The sequence below is a fragment of the Mobula birostris genome, chromosome 20, assembly GCF_030028105.1.
Source record: "Mobula birostris isolate sMobBir1 chromosome 20, sMobBir1.hap1, whole genome shotgun sequence".
NCBI classification, from domain to species: domain Eukaryota; kingdom Metazoa; phylum Chordata; class Chondrichthyes; order Myliobatiformes; family Myliobatidae; genus Mobula; species Mobula birostris.
In genome coordinates this window covers 13671976-13690738 of record NC_092389.1, presented here as the reverse complement: position 1 = coordinate 13690738, position 18763 = coordinate 13671976, and the positions used below count along the sequence as shown (strand labels likewise).

The following is an 18763-nucleotide window of genomic DNA, read 5'->3' as shown; positions in this document are numbered from 1 at the left end:
GAGGGAATTTAAATGTAAAAAAAAAATTATTTTGGTTTTGCCAGTATAGGTCATGGAGTTTTTAGATGTGTTTACCTCTACGAAAGTGTTGGGTGGAGTGGTTGAAATTAGGCTGTTCCAGTATTTGAGGGACAAAATTATAAGGTTAAAAGCCATTTAGGACAGACAGCATGGGATCTTGGCAGTTCAATAACAAAAGCAGGGAACTTTGTCAATATTGATGAATAGCCTGGTAGGACTGGATACTGTTTGAGTGGAGGCACACTCTTACTATTGGCCTGGATAGTTTGTGTTGCAATTTCTGTGTAGGTCTTTTATGTTTTATCTCATCTTCTCTGAAGCAAAGTTTTAATATGTGCCCTTTGGTGCCACTGTACAAAGATTAAAAGACTTTTAAAATACTAAAATTAATATTATGCTGTGCTGCCAATGTGTTCTCACTGGGGAGAGGGTGGAGTGCTGCCAGACATTATTCCATTTACTACTCGACAGAGCCGCCATCAGGTGAGCACTGGTACTGCAGCCGTGTGGAAATCCTCCTGAAGGCTGAATAAAACCAGCAAGTGCTGGAAATGGTATACAGAGTTAACATTTCAGGCCTAAAACCCTTCCTTTTATGTGGTCTAACCTGCTAAATATTTCCAGCATTCTCTGTTTTGCCTTCCAATACTTATAGTTGTGTTGATTTTCAAATTCCTGAAGGCATTAGACTCAAGCATCCAACCCACTGACCGGGAGTTATTTGAGACTAGACAACGGGGTGACCCGTTGGGGCACCCTTTGGGAGAAGGGTAGTGCAGTCTGATGTGACCAGAATGAACATTAGATTTTCCTGAATGCTATTGGTATCGCTTTGCTTTGGAAATTGAAGAAGAAAACCTCAGTTTATTAAAGAAGAACGACACGTAGCAACGCAAATATAGCCCCTTCTCGTTTAACGAAGGACACTTTTGATGGCATCACTTCTGGTTGATCTGCCACCCTTGTGCATCTCGTTGTCATTCTGGAGACGTGCAGTCCTTTCATCCGCTGTCTCTTCATCTCTTTTGCTATTTATTCTTTGTCTCTGATCTTGGAGACGTGCATTTCTCAGCTCCTTTGTCTCTTCCTCTCTCCTCCTCCTGTGCCTGTTTTTGTCATTCTGGAGATGTGCAGCCCTTTCATCCCCCGTCTCTTCATCTCTTCTGCTGTTTGTTGTTTGTCTCTGATCCTAGAGACATGCATTTCTCAGCTCCTTTGTCTCTTCCTCTCTCCTCCTTCTATGCCAGTTGTCATTTTGGAGGCGTGCATGCCTCTCCTCCTCTGTCTCCTCTTCTCATCTTTTTTTGCCCTGACTCTTTGATCCTGGAGTTGTGCGGCCCTGGCCTCATCCGATTCTTGTTCTCTCCCTCTCCTTGCTGCTTCCCGACGACGTTTGGTGTCATCTCTTGACCATAATGTCCCCCTTCTTTTCCATGCAGCATAATTAGGCTGACCATATCTTTTTTTACCCTAATGCTGTATAGAAGATACAAAACAGTAACACCAAAGGATGCTGATTATTCTTGATGATGTGGTTGGCACTCTCCTAAATGGACGTGATATAGTCACCGCTGTCCTTTGGCTGCAGCAAAGGATTTTATGGGTGTCTTGAAGTACGTCATTACAATAAGATTTAATTATCTCTTGTTGATGGGTGGCAGTTAGATCTGTCCCAATCCTGCACATGCTGATGGTGACTGCTTGAAATTGAACTGCCCTGCCCTTTTGCTCCAGTAGGTGTCGCTGCTGTAAGCATCGTGAGTCGCTTCTGAGGCTGGCCGTGCGCATGCGTTGTGGTGTCGCGTCGCGGTTTCCATCATGGCTGACATCGGCTCTCGGGTAAAAGTGGGGCTGTTGATTTTGGCGAGTGAGCAATTTTAATCGAATATATAACCCTGAACTTTGGATTCATTCTGTAAGTTAGTGCATTTTAAGTCGATTTAGCCAAAAATAGTGCCGCTGTAATGCACTGCTTGCGCTAATCAGAGGTCACAAACAGACAAACAGAGCATGAGAGTTTTAGTAGTATATAGATAGAAGATAGATTGGGAAGGCAGTGGGTCGATTTTGGTAGTCGTGGATGAGTACCTTGCAAGGATAAGTACCAGGAGGGAGAACAGTGGGGAGGGATGAATGGACAAGAGAGTCACGCAGGGAGCGATCCCTGAGGAAAGCACAAAGCCATCATTTCCATTATCTAAATCATTGAAAAACAACGTGAGAAGTAGCGGTTCCAACACTGACCCCTTAGAAATACCAGTTGTCACATGCAGCCAACCAGAAAGGTACTAGAGTTCAGTCAACACACATCAAAGTTGCTGGTGAACGCAGCAGGCCAGGCAGCATCTGTAGGAAGAGGTGCAGTCGACGTTTCAGGCAGGTTCAGTACCTGGTTTGTTATGATGAGAAACCTAACAGTGAATGCCACGTTTTGAGAAATGAAAGGGAAAGAAAGCAGGTGTTTCCTGCACCTGTACCCAGTCCTTTTCATCTTTCTTTCTTTTTCAATCTTTTTATTGGTTTCATAATGATAAACATACCATAGTATTGATATAAAGTTATTGGATTACATTGTTATAATTAACATAGTTAAATATAAACTCAGTTGACACATGGGTATTTAACCTCTCACTCTTACAGGCTACAAATATAATATACAAAAAAAGAGAAAAAAATCATGAAAAAGGAAAAAAAAAATACCCCAAAAGAAAAACTAGTCTGAACAGTGTTAACCAACTAAACTAAGAAAGAAAAGACATGGGCTGTTATGTAACATCAAAAAAAAAGAACCATTGGTGTCGTCGACTCCGCTCCTCTCAACATATATTAAAAAGAAATAGAATAAGTTTGGAAAAGATCAAATTACATCATATGGAAATGTTGAATAAATGGCCTCCAAGTCTTTTCAAATTTAATAGAGGGATCATAAATAACACTTCTAATTTTTTCGAAGTTTAAACACAACATAGTTTGAGAGAACCAATGAAATGTGGTGGAAGGATTAATCTCTTTCCAATTCAGCAAAATGGACCTTCTAGCCATTAATGTAAGAAATGCAATCATCCAACGAGCTGAAGAGGTTCAATAACTTGATTCTATCATTGGTAACCCAAAAATTGCAGTAATAGGGTGAGGTTGTAAATCAATATTTAAAACAACAGTTGAAATAATATCAAAAATATCTTTCCAATATTTTTTCAAAAAAGGACATGACTAAAACTTTTGAGTTAAAGAAGCTATCTCAGAGTGACATCTGTCGCATACGGGATTTATATGAGAATAATAACGAGCTAGTTTATCCTTAGACATATGAGCCCTATGCACTACTTTAAACTGTATCAATGCATGTTTAGCACATAGAGAGGATGAGTTAACTAATTGAAGAGTTTTTTCCCATTTTTCAATCGGTAAAGTAATCTTAAATTCTCCTTCCCAATCAGTCTTAACTTTGTTAGATACGTCTGGGCATATTTTCATAATTATATTATAAATAGTTGCTATTACACCTTTCTGAGAAGGATTTAAATCTAAAATTTTTTCCAAAATATCCATTGAATATAAATTCGGGAAGGTAGGAGAAACAGTATTTAAAAAGTTTCTAATCTGTAAATATCTAAAAAAAAATGGGATCTAGGCAAGTTATATTTATTAGCTAATTGTTCAAAGGACATGAAACAATTATCCAAAAATAGATCACAAAAACGTACTATACCTTTAGTTTTCCAAGCCAGATATGTTTGATCCATAATAGAGGGTTGAAAGAAGAAATTAAATATAATAGGACTTGCTAAAATAAATTGATTCAACCCAAAAAATTTTCGAAATTGAAACCATATACGTAAAGTATATTTTACTATTGGGTTATCCATTTGTTTATACAATTTAGAAAGAGTAAAGGGAAGCGAAGTCCCTAAAATAGAACCCAATGAAAACCTTTGTAAGGAATTACATTCAAGATTTACCCAATGTGGGCTTGAAGTTACGTCCAAGTCCCATAACCAAAATTTTAAATATAGAATATTAATTGCCCAATAGTAAAATCTAAAATTCAGCAAAGCCAAACCCACCCCCCTCCTTTTTCAGATTTCTGTAAATGTCTTTTCCCTAACCTAGGAGTTTGTTCTGCCCTATATACGAAGAAATTTTGGAATCAACATTATCAAAAGAAGATTTCGGAATAAAAATTGGCACTGCTTGAAATAAATATGAAAATTTAGGCAAAATAACCATCTTGATAGCATTAATCCGACCGATCAATGACAGAGACATTGGTGACCATTTAGTAAACAAAAGTTTAATCTGATGAATTAAAGGTTAAAAATTAGCCTTAAATAAATCCTTATGCTTTTTCGTAATTTTAACCCCTAAATATGTAAAAAAAGTTGATAACCAATTTAAATGGTAAACATCCATAAATAGGAACCTGCATATTTAGGGGAAATAGTTCGCTCTTATTAAGGTTCAAGTTATAACCAGAAAAATTACTAAACTGAGCCAACAAAGATAAAATAGCGGGAATGGATTTCCCAGGATTAGAAATGTATAATAACAAATCATCTGCATATAATGATAACATATGTATTTCATTCCCACGGGTAATACCAAAAATGTTAGGTGAGTCTCAGATAGCAATTGCTAAAGGTTCAAGGGCAATATCAAATAATGACTAAGAGGACATCCCTGCCTAGTACCCTAAGATAAGCAAAAAAAGGGAGATCTTTGATTATTAGTACAAACCGAAGCTACAGGGGTATGATATATCAATTTAATCTAAGAAATAAATATCGGACTAAAATTAAAGTTCTCAAGCTCACTAAATAGATATGACCATTCAACTCTGTCAAAAGCTTTCTCAGCATCTAATGAATAACGCATTCCAAAATAATAAGTGAAGGAGTATAAACAATATTCATTACTCTCCTAATATTAAAAGATGAATAACGATTTTTAATAAATCCAGTTTGGTCCACAGAAATAATTTGAGGTAATACCTTCTCTAACCTAGTTGCTAATACTTTAGAAAAAATTTTAGAATCTACATTCAGGAGAGATTTCGGTCTGTATGATGCACAATCAGTAGGATCTTTATTCTTTTTAAGAATTAAAGAAATAGAAGCTCCATAGAATGATTGTGGTAATTTACCTAATCTGATTGCTTCTTTAAAAACTCTAGACAACCAAGGAGAAAGAATAGAAGAAATAAACTTTAAAAATTCCACTGTAAAACCATCTGGACCAGGTGCTTTGCTGGAATTCATTGAGGAAATAACAACTGTTATTTATTCATCCGTAACAGGAGTTTCTAATGTTAAACATTCTTCGGGTGATAATTTTGGAAAATTCAATTTCCTTAAAGTGTCATGCATGGTGTTGGGATCATGAGGAAATTCAGAGTGGTATAAGGAGATATAAAATTCTTGAAAAGATTTGTTTATCTCGTCATGATTAACTGTCAAGGTGTCATCATGTTTGCGAATCTTGATAATCTGACGTTTAACCGAAGCAGTTTTCAATTGATTAACTAATAATTTACCTGATTTGTCACTATGTATATAAAACTCACTTCTAGTTTTCAATAATTGACTTTCAATCGAGGATGTTAATAATAAGCTGTGTTCCATTTGAAGTTTGACTTTCTGTTTATAAAGCTCCTTACTAGGAGCAATAGAATATTTATCATCAATTTCTTTAATTTTATCAACCAACAAAAGTGTTTCATTCTTAATATGTTTTTTCAAACCAACAGAATAAGAAGTAATCTGTCCACGGATATAGGCTTTAAAAGTGTCCTATACTATCCTGTTGGAGATTTCTTCTGTAATATTAGTTAAAAAGAAGAGATCAATCTGTTCCTTCATAAACATAACAAAATCCGGATCTTGACGCAAATTAGAATTAAATCGCCATTGTCTAATAGTAGAAGAAGTATCCACTAACTTGATAGAAAGTTTCATTGGAGCATGATTAGAAATGGCGATAATGTTGTAATTGCAGTCAATTACAGATGGAATTAAACGAGAGTCAATAAAAAGGTACTCAATTCGAGAATAAGAATGATAAACTTGTGAGAAGAATGAAAACTCTTTATCCTTAGGGTATAGAAATCTCCAAATTTCTGAAATTCCAGCATCAATCATAGAAGAGTTAATAAGAGTAGCCGACTTATTCGGTAAAGCCTGACTAGATATGGATCTATCCATCAAGGGATTTAAACAGCAATTAAAATCACCACCCATTATCAACATATACTCATCTAAATTAGGAAAAGAAGTGAATAAATGCTTAAAAAAATTCAGGATGATCCATGTTTGGAGCATAAACATTAACCATAGCAACTTTTTTATTAAAAAGTAACCCAGTAATTAACAAAAATCTACCACTTGGATCTGAAACAATGTCTTGATGAATAAATATAATTGAGGAATCTATAAAAATTGAAACTCCTTTAACTTTGGCCTGGGAGTTCGAGTGCTACTGTTAGTCCTTCCAAAACCTAAAGAAACGTTGATTATCCTCTTTCCTCACATGAGTTTCTTGTGCAAAAATAATGTGAGCATTCAGTCTTTGGAATACTTTAAAAATCTTTTTCCATTTTGTTGGATGGTTTAAACCATTTGTATTGCAAAAGACAAAATTAATAATCTGAGCCATAATTTAAAGTCAACCCTTTGGTATATAAAGAGTTAACCATAATGTAAACTTATGAAATCGGAAGAGGAATAAATATTCAGAGCGGAACCGGAAGTCGTGACACTGCAGACATCTTTGTAGTACTGAATCAGCCCAATAGAAAAGATTAATAAAAAAAGTAAAGAACCCCCCCCCCACCCTCCACCCCTAAAGTTCCGAAACTAAGCCAGAAAGGGCTAGAAAAAGAACTAAGAACTAATACTAAATCTACCCCCATTTCTCCAGAAGGCAACTCCAAAGTTATATATTAAAAAGAGAACCCCCCCAAAATCCAAAAAAAAATTAAACACTGTACTGTAATAATCTTCATATTATGATTTCTAAAATGAATGAAAAAAAGTAAGTGCCGATGCATATTATTAATCAATTACAAACATAAATAATTGAAAATGGCACTTCAAAAAAAAGAAAGGAATTATGGGGAGAAGAAACCTGAAAAGATGGCGTAGTGAAAAGAACAAAAGATATTATAGAAGGGAAACAGACTGCCATCTTAATTATACGAAGCAAAAAATAAACAAGATATTCCTCCATACAATAGAAATTCACCATCAAATCGTTAGTGACAATGTCAGAAATCAAATAACTAGGAATTAACAAAGTAAAGAAAAGTGAAATCATCAACAAGAAAAAAAAACTTTAATTGAGATGTGAAAGATGCCTACACTACTTACCGAAAACAAAAATCTTGAACTTATAAAAGACTTTCTTCATACGATGATTATAGACTTTAAAGAAAAAGCACATAAAAACAGAGCCAATGCTGCGAGAGCTAGACATTAATTAGAGCGAAGTATTAGATTAGATTAAATTAGAGTAGATTCAACTTTATTGTCATTGTGCCGAGTACAGATACAAAGCCAATGAAATGCATTTAGCATCTGACCAGAAATGCAAAGAATAGTGTTATTTACAAAATAACTGCGAATAAAAGAAGTGCTACAGCACACAAATATGGAAGTACTGAGACTTAGTGCTGTGATGAGAGGTTCAGCAGTGTCACAGCCTCAGGGAAGAAGCTCTTCCTTTGCCTGCTCGTGCGGGAGCAGAGGCTCCTGTAGCACCTACCGGATGGGAGGAGAGTAAAAAGTCCATGGTTAGGGTGAGATGCGTCCCTGATAATGCTTTTCGCCCTGCCCAGGCAGCGTTTATGGTAGATGTTCTCAATGGTGCGCAATTGGGTGCTGATAATCCGCTGGGCAGTTTTCACCGCACGCTGGAGTGCTTTGCGGTCCGATACGGGACAATTGCCATACCACACTGAGATGCAGTTGGTGAGTATGCTCTCAATGGTACAGTGGTAAAAGTCCGTCAGTATCCTGGGACAGAGGTGAGCTTTCTTCATGCTCCGCAGGAAATAAAGGCGCTGTTGCGCCTTTTTGATCAGGATGGAGGAGTTCAGGGACAAGGTGAGATCCTCGGAAATGTGGACACCAAGGAATTTGAAGCTTGATACACGCTCCACTACAGCTCCGTTGATATAGATGGGGACGTGAGTGTGACTCCTAGCATGCCTGAAGTCCACAATGATCTCCTTGGTCTTCTGGGTGTTAAGGGCCGGATTGCTGTCGGCACACCACGCAGCCAGGTGCTGGACCTCATCCCTGTAGGCCATCTCGTCATCCCCTCTGATCGGGCCAACCACCGTGGTGTCGTCTGCGAACTTGATTATGGAGTTAGAACCATGTACAGGAACGCAGTCATAGGTCAAAAGGGAGTACTGAAGAGAGCTCAGCACACAGCCTTGAGGCACGCCGGTGTTCAGGGTGAGAGTGGAGGAGGAGCGGTTGTCTAACTTAACTGATTGGGGTCTGTTGGTCAGAAAGTCCAAGGACCAATTTCAGAGGGATACGCTGATACCAAGCTGGCGAAGTTTGGTGATCAGCTTGGAGGGGATCACAGTATTGAATGCTGAACTAAAGTCAATGAACAGCATTCTGACGTAGGAGTTGGGGCTATCCAGGTGGGTCAGGGCAGAGTGAAGTGCCATGGAGATGGCATCCTCTGTTGACCTGTTGGTGCCATTGGCAAATTGATGGGGGTCCAGGGTAGAGGGTAAGACAGGATTTCAGATGTGATAGAAGTATCCGTAGCAGTTGAATAGTGCTCATTCAAAAAACTTTGAGCCACGCTTATGCAATGGAAGACACAACGTGGACCCTCCAAAGGAGAAATTCTTAGACAGGCAGACCTTTTTGGTAGCATTCCGACATCAAAGGTTTAAAAGCCAGCCGCGCCTTCATCACTTCTGGACTGTAGTCCTCCACTAAATGGAACTGATATTGTTGAAATTTAATCATACCTTGCCGACGGGCAATTCGAATAAGATGCTCTTTAACGTGAACATAATGGAAACGGAGGATAACCGGCCTCGGTTTAGACCCGGGGTCGGGTTTTGGACACACTGTACGGTTAACACGGTCAACCAATGGAGGATCGTCGGGGAATACAGAGCTAAACACATCCTTTAAAAGTTGAGAGAAGAATTTTGAAGGGTCCCCTTCTTCGACATCCTCAGGGAGACCAATTATACGTAAGTTCTGTCTTCTAAATCAGTTTTCAAGATCAATAATCGAGTCCTTTTCATAACCACTTGGTTTGCAATGAAATTCATTATCTGCATGAAGTTCATTGCAGGTAGGTTCGCTGGCACGGTTCGGGAGGGTTTAAACTAATTTGCAAGGGGGATGGGACCCAGAGCGATAGAGCAGTGAAAGAAGTGCATGGAGTAAAGCCAAATCTAACATATAGAGAGGCTTTGAGGAAAGAGAAGCAGAATAAGCAGTGTAAAGACAGTAAGGTAGAAGGGCTGAAATGTGTGTACCTCAATGCAAGAAGCATCAGGAACAAAGGTGATGAACTGAGAGCTTGGATACATACATGGAATTATGATGTAGTGGCCATTACAGAGACTTGGCTGGCACCAGGGCAGGAATGGATTCTCAATATTCCTGGATTTCAGTGCTTTAAAAGGGATAGAGAGGGGAGGAGGGGTGGCATTACTGGTCAGGGATACTATTACAGCTACAGAAAGGGTGGGCAATGTAGCAGGATCCTCTTTTGAGTCAGTACGGGTGGAAGTCAGGAACAGGAAGGGAGCAGTTACTCTACTGGGGGTATTCTATAGGCCCCCTGGTAGCCGCAGAGATACAGAGGAGCAGATTGGGAGGCAGATTCTGGAAAGGTGCAAAAATAACAAGGTTGTTATCATGGGTGACTTTAACTTCCCTAATATTGATTGGCACCTGATTAGTTCCAAGGGTTTAGATGGGGCAGAGCTTGTTAAGTGTGTCCAGGACGGATTCCTGTCACAGTATGTGGACAGGCCAACTAGGGGGAATGCCATAATATATCTAGTACTAGGTAATGAACCGGGTCAGGTCACAGGTCACAGGTCTCTCAGTGGGTGAGCATCTGGGGACCGTGACCGCCGCTCCCTGGCCTTTTGCATTATCATGGAAAAGGATAGAATCAGAGAGGACAGGAAAATTTTTAATTGAGGAAGGGCAAATTATGAGGCTATAAGGCTAGAACTTGCGGGTGTGGATTGGGATGATGTTTTTGCAGGGAAATGTACTACGGACATGTGTACATAGACCAGTGAACCTTACGTCTGTGGTGGGAAAGCTGTTGGAAAAGATTCTTAGAGATAGGTTCTCTGGGCATTTAGAGAATCATGGTCTGATCAGGGACAGTCAGCATGGCTTTGTGAAGGGCAGATCGTGTCTAACAAGCCTGATAGAGTTCTTTGAGGAGGTGACCAGGCATATAGATGAGGGTAGTGCAGTGGATGTGATCTATATGGATTTTGGTAAGGCATTTGACAAAGTTCCACACGGTAGGCTTATTCAGAAAGTCAGAAGGCATGGGGATCCAGGGAAGTTTGGCCAGGTGGATTCAGAGTTGGCTTGCCTGCAGAAGTCAGAGGGTCGTGGTGGAGGGAGTACATTCAGATTGGAGGATTGTGACTAGTGGTGTCCCACAAGGATCTGTTCTGGGACCTCTACTTTTTGTGATTTTTATTAACGACCTGGATGTGGGGGTAGAAGGGTGGGTTGGCAAGTTTGCAGATGACACAAAGGTTGGTGGTGTTGTGGATAGTGTAGAGGATTGTCGAAGATTGCAGAGAGACATTGATAGGATGCAGAAGTGGGCTGAGAAGTGGCAGATGGAGTTCAACCCAGAGAAGTGTGAGGTGGTACACTTTGGAAGGACAAACTCCAAGGCAAAGTACAAAGTAAATGGCAGGATACTTGGTAGTGTGGAGGAGCAGAGGGATCTGGGGGTACATGTCCATAGATCCCTGAAAGTTGCCTCACAGGTGGATAGGGTAGTTAAGGAAGCTTATGGGGTGTTAGCTTTCATAAGTCGAGGGATAGAGTTTAAGAGTCGCGATGTAATGATGCAGCTCTATAAAACTCTGGTTAGGCCACACTTGGAGTATTGTGTCCAGTTCTGGTCGCCTCACTATAGGAAGGATGTGGAAGCATTGGAAAGGGTACAGAGGAGATTTACCAGGATGCTGCCTGGTTTAGAGAGTATGCATTATGATCAGAGATTAAGGGAGCTAGGGCTTTACTCTTTGGGAAGAAGGAGGATGAGAGGAGATATGATTGAAGTGTACAAGATAATAAGAGGAATAGATAGAGTGGATAGCCAGCGCCTCTTCCCCAGGGCACCACTGCTTAATACAAGAGGACATGGCTTTAAGGTAAGGGGTGGGAAGTTCAAGGGGGATATTAGAGGAAGGTTTTTTACTCAGAGAGTGGTTGGTGCGTGGAATGCCCTGCCTGAGTCAGTGGTGGAGGCAGATACACTAGTGAAGTTTAAGAGACTACTAGACAGGTATATGGAGGAATTTAAGATGGGGGCTTATATGGGAGGCAGGGTTTGAGGGTTAGCACAACATTGTGGGCCGAAGGGCCTGTACTGTGCTGTACTGTTCTATGTTCTAAATAGGACATGTAGTAACAATAATTGCAGAAATAAGCACAAAAAAACAGAATGGGGCAAAGTATATCTGTGCAAACTGATTATTATCATTATGTGTTATGCTGTATGATACAGGCGATCATGGTCTTGACCATGAATGTTCTTTGCAAATTTTTCTCCAGAGGTGGTTTGCCATCGCCTTTTCTGGGAAGTGTCTTTATGAGATGATGACCCCAGAGTAATAAACCTGCCTGTCCAAGTAGACCCATTCTTTCTGCTTGTTCCTGCCCCACTGACCTCATGTCTGCATACCTTGACTCTGTTTTATACCACCCCCGCCCCCCAGGTTCAGTCCCTTCCTAACGACATCTGTGATACTTCACATGCTCTTGATCTTTTCAATGACTTCAAGTTCCCTGGCCTTGATCGTCTCATTTTCACTATAGATGTTGATTCCTTATACACCTCCATCCCCCATCAGGAGGGCCTTAAAGCTCTCCACTTCTTTCTGGTCAACAGACCCAACCAGTTCCCCTCCACCACCACTCTCCTCCATCTGGTGAAACTGGTCCTCACCCTCAATAATTTCTCCTTTGGCTCATCCCACTTCCTTTAAACCAAAGGTGTAGTCATGGGCACTTGCGTGGGTCCCAGCTATGCATGCCTTTTCATCGGCTACATGGAACAGTCCTTGTTCCAAGCCTACACTTGTATTGCTTCCCAACTCTTCCTACACTACATCAACTGCATTGGTGCTGCTTCCTGTATCCATGCTGAGCTCGCTGACTTCATCAACTTTGCCTCTAACTTCCACCCTGCCCTCAAATTAACTTGGTCTATTTCCAACACCTACCTCCCCTTTCTTGATCTCTCTGTCACTATCTCTGTAGACAGTCTATCTACTGAGATCTCTTATAAACCCATGGACTCTCACAGCTACCTGGACTATACCTCTTCCCACCCAATCACTTGTAAAAATGCCACCCCCTTCTCTCAGTTCCTCCGTTTCCACCATATCTGCTCTCAGGATGAGGTTTTTCATTCCAGAACTACTGAGATGTCCTCCTTCTTCAAAGAAAGGGGCTTCCCTTCCTCCACCATCAACGCTGCCCTCAACTGTATCTCTCCTATTTCACACAAGTATGCTCTCACCCCATCCTCCCATCACCCTACCAGGGATAGGGTTCCTCTTGTCCTCACCTGCCACCTCACCAGTCTCCGGGTCGAGCACATAACTCTCCATAACTTCGTCTGTCTCGAAAGGGATCCTACCACCAAGCACATCTTTCCCTCCCCGCCCCTCCACTTTCCTCAGGGATTGCTCCCTGCGTGACTCCCTTGTCCATTCATCCCTCCCCGCTGATCTCCCTCCTGGCACTTATCCTTGCAAGCAGAACAAGTGCTACACCTGCCCCTACGCCTCCTCCCTCACTACCATTCAGGGGCCCAAACAATCCTTCCAGGTAAGGCGACACTTCACCAGCGAGTCTTTTGGGGTCATCCGGTGCGCCCGGTGTGGCCTCCTGTATATCAGTGAGACCCAACGTAGATTGGGAGACTGCTTCGCTGAGCACCTACACTCCATCCGCCAGAAAGAGCAAGATCTCCCCGTAGCCACACATTTCAATTCTACTTCCCATTCTGACAAGTCAGTCCATGGCCTCCGCTACTGCTGCGATGAGGCCACACTCAGGTTGGAGGAGCAGCACCTTATATTCTGTCTGGGTAGCCTCCAACCTGATGACATGATCATCGATTTCTCCAACTTACGGTAATTGCAGCCCTCCCCCCTCCCTTCACCATTCCCTATTCCCATTCCCTCTCTCACCTTATCTCCTTACCTGCCCATCACCTCCCTCTGGTGCTCCTCCTCCTTCCCTTTCTTCCATGGCCTTCTGTCCTCTCCTATCAGATTCCCCCTTCTCCAGCCCTTTATCTCTTTTCACCAATCAACTTCCCAGCTCTTTACTTCACCCCTCCCCCCTTCCTCCCTCCCCTCAGCTTCTTACTCTGACTTCTCCTCTTTCCTTCCAGTCCTGATGAGGGGTCTCAGCCTGAAATGTCGACTGTTTACTCTTCTACATTCATGTTGCCTGACCTGCTGAGTTCCTCCAGCATTTTGTGTGTGTTGCTCTTCAGAGATTGTTTGCCTGGCGTCAATGGTCACATAACCAAGGCGTGATATGCACCAGCTGCTTATACGACCATCTACCACCTGCTCCATGGCTTCATGTGACCCTGACCAGGGGGGCTAAGCAGGTGCTGCACCTTGCTCAAGATTGACCTGCAGGCTAGCAGAGGGAAAGAGCGCCTCGCACCTTCTTTTGTAGAGACGTACCTCCACCCCACCCTCATTCTCCACCCTGCCACCCAATCTGAGGCAGTGCTAAAAAAATGATGAAGTGTCAATAAGGGAAGAGGTAGCATTAAAGACTCATGAACGTGGCACTTCCACCCGGAAGGGGATGTGAAGAAGGTGATTGGATCAGAAGTCTGAATTCAAAGAGAGTATTGCTTTTAACGCTGGCTCTTAACGGAAGAATGAATTTCCCTAAACGAAAAGCAATAATTACCAAATGAGCTTGGGCCTCTCCAAATTGAGGAGATAGACAGGTAGAAGAAGATTTCAGCTGTGATTCTTTCAACAGTAGGGTCACATCAAATATATCTCTGCCTTTTTAGGCTTCACCTGATGTATCAAAGAGGTAATTGGGCAGGAAGGATCCTATACCATTAAGTTATTTGCCTAAATTTCACAGCTGCATTAACCTCAGTTTAACCCTGTCTTCAAAGGCAGAGTTCACACTTTCTCCCTGCATTTGTGTGGGTTTCCTCTAGTTTTATCCCCCAGTCCAGAAGCATGTAGGTTGTTAAGTTTATTGACCATTGTAAATTGGTCAGAATGGAGCAGGTGGGTTGAAAAACTTATTTAAGTGGTAATAAACTTGGTGATTTGTTCAATAAATCTATATGTTTTAGAAATGGAAGGAATCCATCATCCTATGATTTGTCCATGGATTTTGATCTCTATGAGGTGCTTGGGAAAATATTGCTATGTTGAAGATGCTCCATAAATGCAAACTATTATTTGGCTTACAAGCTGACTCTGTTCTTCCCTGCACAGGCCAGACAGTGTGTCGCAGGGGAGTTGAGCGCCCTTGTTACAAAATCGCCTACTTCAAAGATGTGTCGCGCAGGTTGGGGTTCAAGGAGGCACACAGTGCATGTCAGAGCGATGGCGGGGAGCTGCTTAGCATTGAGACAGAAAATGAGCAGCGGCTCATTGAGAAGCTGATCCAGGGCTTGTCAGCGGGTGATGGAGATTTCTGGATTGGACTCTGGCGGAGTGCCAGTGGGAACGAGAGTTCGGCAGACTGTCCAAGCCTGTACCAGTGGCTGGATGGGAGTAACGCAAAGTTTAGGTAGGCACCCCTGCAAGTACTGAAGTTATCATCAACCCATTCTCTCCACTGATCTCATTCGCTGTCATATCATACTCAATCAGCATGCCACACTCTTCATTCATGCCACTGAGAATGCCAGCATTTATTGCTCATCCTCAGTTACCCTGAGAAATTAGTGTTGGATCTTAAACTGAGTTGCTCTTGACTGAAAGTTCTAATTTTAACAATCCTCCACATTCAGTTTTCATCAGGTTCTGGGTTTCTCTTGCTCATTAAGTCCATCTTCGGATGGTGGACTGCCCCGGGGTTTTATAATTCCACCTCAGAATAGCTAAAGAACTCATCAGAACACAACATAAAGCAAGGCCGGCTCAAACTGTCAGTTGACCCAGAAAATATTTGACTGGAAATTAACATCAGAGAGAAAGGGCCAGTGTTAAAAGCCCTTGTGGTAGTTGGTAAATGGTTTATTATTGTCACAGGAACTGAGGTAGAGTGAAAAACTTTGTTTTGCATGCCATCATATGGATCATTTCAAAAAAGTGACATGCAAAAATGGAATGCAGAATATTGTGTTACGGTTACAGAGAAAGGGCAGTGCAGGTAGACTGTAAAGTGCAAGGGCTATGACAAGGTAGATTGTAAGATCAGGAGTTTCTCTTTATTGTTCAAGAGGTCCATTTAAGAGTCTCCTAACAGTTGCATAGAAGCTGGTGGTGCATATTTTCAAGCTTTTGCATCTTCTACCTGATAAAAGGGGCAGAAGAGAGAATGTCTAGGTTGGGAAGGGTCTTTGATTATATTGACTGCTTTCCCAACACAGCAGGAAGTGTAGACAGAATCCATGGAGGGGAGGCTAGTTCTCCTGATGGACTGAGAAATATCCACAATGCTGCAGTTCCTTGCAATCTAGAGTTCTCATTCGAAAATTAGATTTCAATTGTCATAAGTTGACATCTGTTGTTTCTTTTAGAAACTGGTATGTGGATGAACCATCATGTGGCAGTGAGGTGTGTGTCGTAATGTATCACCAGCCCTCTGCCTCCTCAGGCATGGGAGGACCATACTTGTATCAATGGAATGACGATCGATGCAACATGAGAAACAACTTCATCTGCAAGTACGCTCCAGGTAATCTTGCACACTTATGTAAACGTTCATACAGGAACTCAGCAAACTCAGCAAACTCAGCTGGGTCCATTGTTTGTCATCTTTATCAATAATGGCACATTGGATCAGCAAACTTGTGGATGACACCAAGATTAGGGGCATACTAAACAGCAAGGAAGACTTTCAAAGCTTGCAGCAGGATCTGGACCAGCTGGAAAAATGGGCTGAAAATGGCAGATGAAGTTTAATGCAGATGAGTGTGACGTTTTACACTTTGGGAGGACAAACCAGGGTAGGACTTACACGATGAGCAGTAGGGCACTGAGGAGTGCAATGGAACAGAGAAATCGGGGAATACAGATCCATAATTTCTTGAAAGTGGTGTCACAGGTAGAAAAGGTCATAAAGAGAGCTTTTGGCACATTAGCCTTCATAAATCAATGTGTTAAGTATAGGGGTTGGGATGTTATATTGAACTTCTATAAGACAGTGATGAGACCAAATTTGGAGTACTTATTGCAGATCTGGTCACCTATTTGTAGGAAAAATTTTGATAAGATTGAAAGAATGCAGAGAATAAAAATACAAGGGTGCTACTAAGACTTGGGCACCTAAGTTATAGGAAAAGACTGAATCACTTAGGACTTCATTCCCTGGAACATATGAGAATGAAGAGAGATTTGATAGAGGTATACAAAATTATGAGGGGTATAGATAGGGTAAATGCAAACTGGCATTTTCCACTGAGGTTAGGTGAAACTGGAACTGGAGGTCATTGGTTAAGGGAGAGCAGTGAAATATTTAAGGGGAAACTGAGAAGGAACTTCCTCCTTCAGAGGGTGATGCAAGTGTTATGGACATGTGGTCGATGTTTAGAGATCTCTTGCAGGACGTTAGGGATAAATTTGTCCCGGTGAGGAAGATAAAGAATGGTAAGACCGGATAATTATAGACCTTGATAAGGGAACTCAAGGTAATGGAGCCATTAGGAGGTAGTGACCATAATATGATAAGTTTTAAACTACAATTTGAGAGGGAGAAGGGAAGATCGGAAGTGTCAGTATTACAGTTGAGCAAAGGGGACTATGGACCCATGAGGGAGAAGCTGGCCAAAGTTGACTGGAAAGATACCCTAGCAGGGATGACAGTGGAACAACAATGGCAAGTGTTTCTGGGAATAATACAGAAGGTGCAGGATCAGTTCATTCCAAAGAGGAAGAAAGATTCTAAGGGGAGTAAGGGGCGACCGTGGATGACAAGGGAAGTCAAGGACAGTATAAAAATAAAAGAGAAGAAGTATAACATCGCAAGGATGAGTGGGAAGCCAGAAGATTGGGAGACTTTTAAGGAGCAACAGAAGATAACTAAAAAGGCAATACGGGGGGAAAAGATGAGGTACGAAGGTAAGCTAGCCAAAAATATAAAGGAGGATAGTAAAGCTTCTTTAGGTATGTGAAGAGGAAAAAATTAGTTAAGGCCAAAGTTGGGCCCTTGAAGACAGAAGCGGGTGAAATTATTATGGGGAACAAGGAAATGGCAGACGAGTTGAACAGGTACTTTGGATCTGTCTTCACTAGGGAAGACACAAACAATCTCCCAGATGTAATAGTGGCCAGAGGACCTAGGGTAACAGAGAAACTGAAGGAAATTCGCATCAGGCAGAAAATGGTGTTGGGTAAACTGATGGGACTGAAGGTTGATAAATCCCCAGGGCCTGATAGTCTGCATCCCAGGGTACTTAAGGAGGTGGCTCTAGAAATCGTGGACGTATTGGTAATCATTTTCCAATGTTCTATAGATTCAGGATCAGTTCCTGCGGATTGGAGGGTAGCTAATGTTATCCCACTTTTTAAGAAAGGAGGGAGAGAGAAAACAGGCAATTATAGACCAGTTAGTCTGACATCAGTGGTGGGGAAGATGCTGGAGTCAATTATAAAAGATGAAATAGCGGCATATTTGGATAGCAGTGGCAGGATAGGTCCGAGTCAGCATGGATTTACAAAGGGGAAATCATGCTTGACTAATCTTCTGGAATTTTTTGAGAATGTGACTATGAAAATGGACATGGGAAAGCCAGTGGATATAGTGTACCTGGACTTTCAGAAAGCCTTTGATAAGGTCCCACATAGGAGGATAGTGTGCAAAATTAGAGCACATGGTATTGGGGGTAGGGTACTGACATGGATAGAAAATTGGTTGGCAGACAGGAAACAGAGTAGGAATTAACGGGTCCCTTTCAGAATGGCAGGCAGTGACTAGTGGGGTACCGCAAGGCTTGGTGCTGGTACCGCAGCTATTTATAATATACATTAACGATTTAGATGAAGGGATTAAAAGTAACATTAGCAAATTTGCAGATGACACAAAGCTGGGTGGCAGTGTGAAATGTGAGGAGGATGTTATGAGAATGCAGGGTGACTTGGACAGGTTGGATGAGTGGACAGATGCATGGCAGATGCAGTTTAATGTGGATAAATGTGAGGTTATCCACTTTGGTGGCAAGAACAGGAAGGCAGATTACTATCTGAATGGTCAAGTTAGGAAAAGGGGAAGTACAACGAGATCTAGGTGTCCTTGTTCATCAGTCACTGAAAGTAAGCATGCAA

The 18763-nt window shown here is 41.6% G+C and overlaps 1 protein-coding gene across 1 annotated transcript in view; it reads left to right on the top strand.

Moving 5' to 3' along the window:
* The window catches only part of LOC140185451 (layilin-like), a 43202-nt gene that overhangs the window by 15186 nt on the left and 9253 nt on the right, over positions 1–18763 (top strand). The window contains exons 2-3 of the mRNA XM_072238792.1: positions 14768–15065; positions 16021–16178. Coding sequence (XP_072094893.1) covers positions 14768–15065; positions 16021–16178 — 456 coding nt within the window. The remainder of the gene's footprint in view (positions 1–14767; positions 15066–16020; positions 16179–18763) is intronic.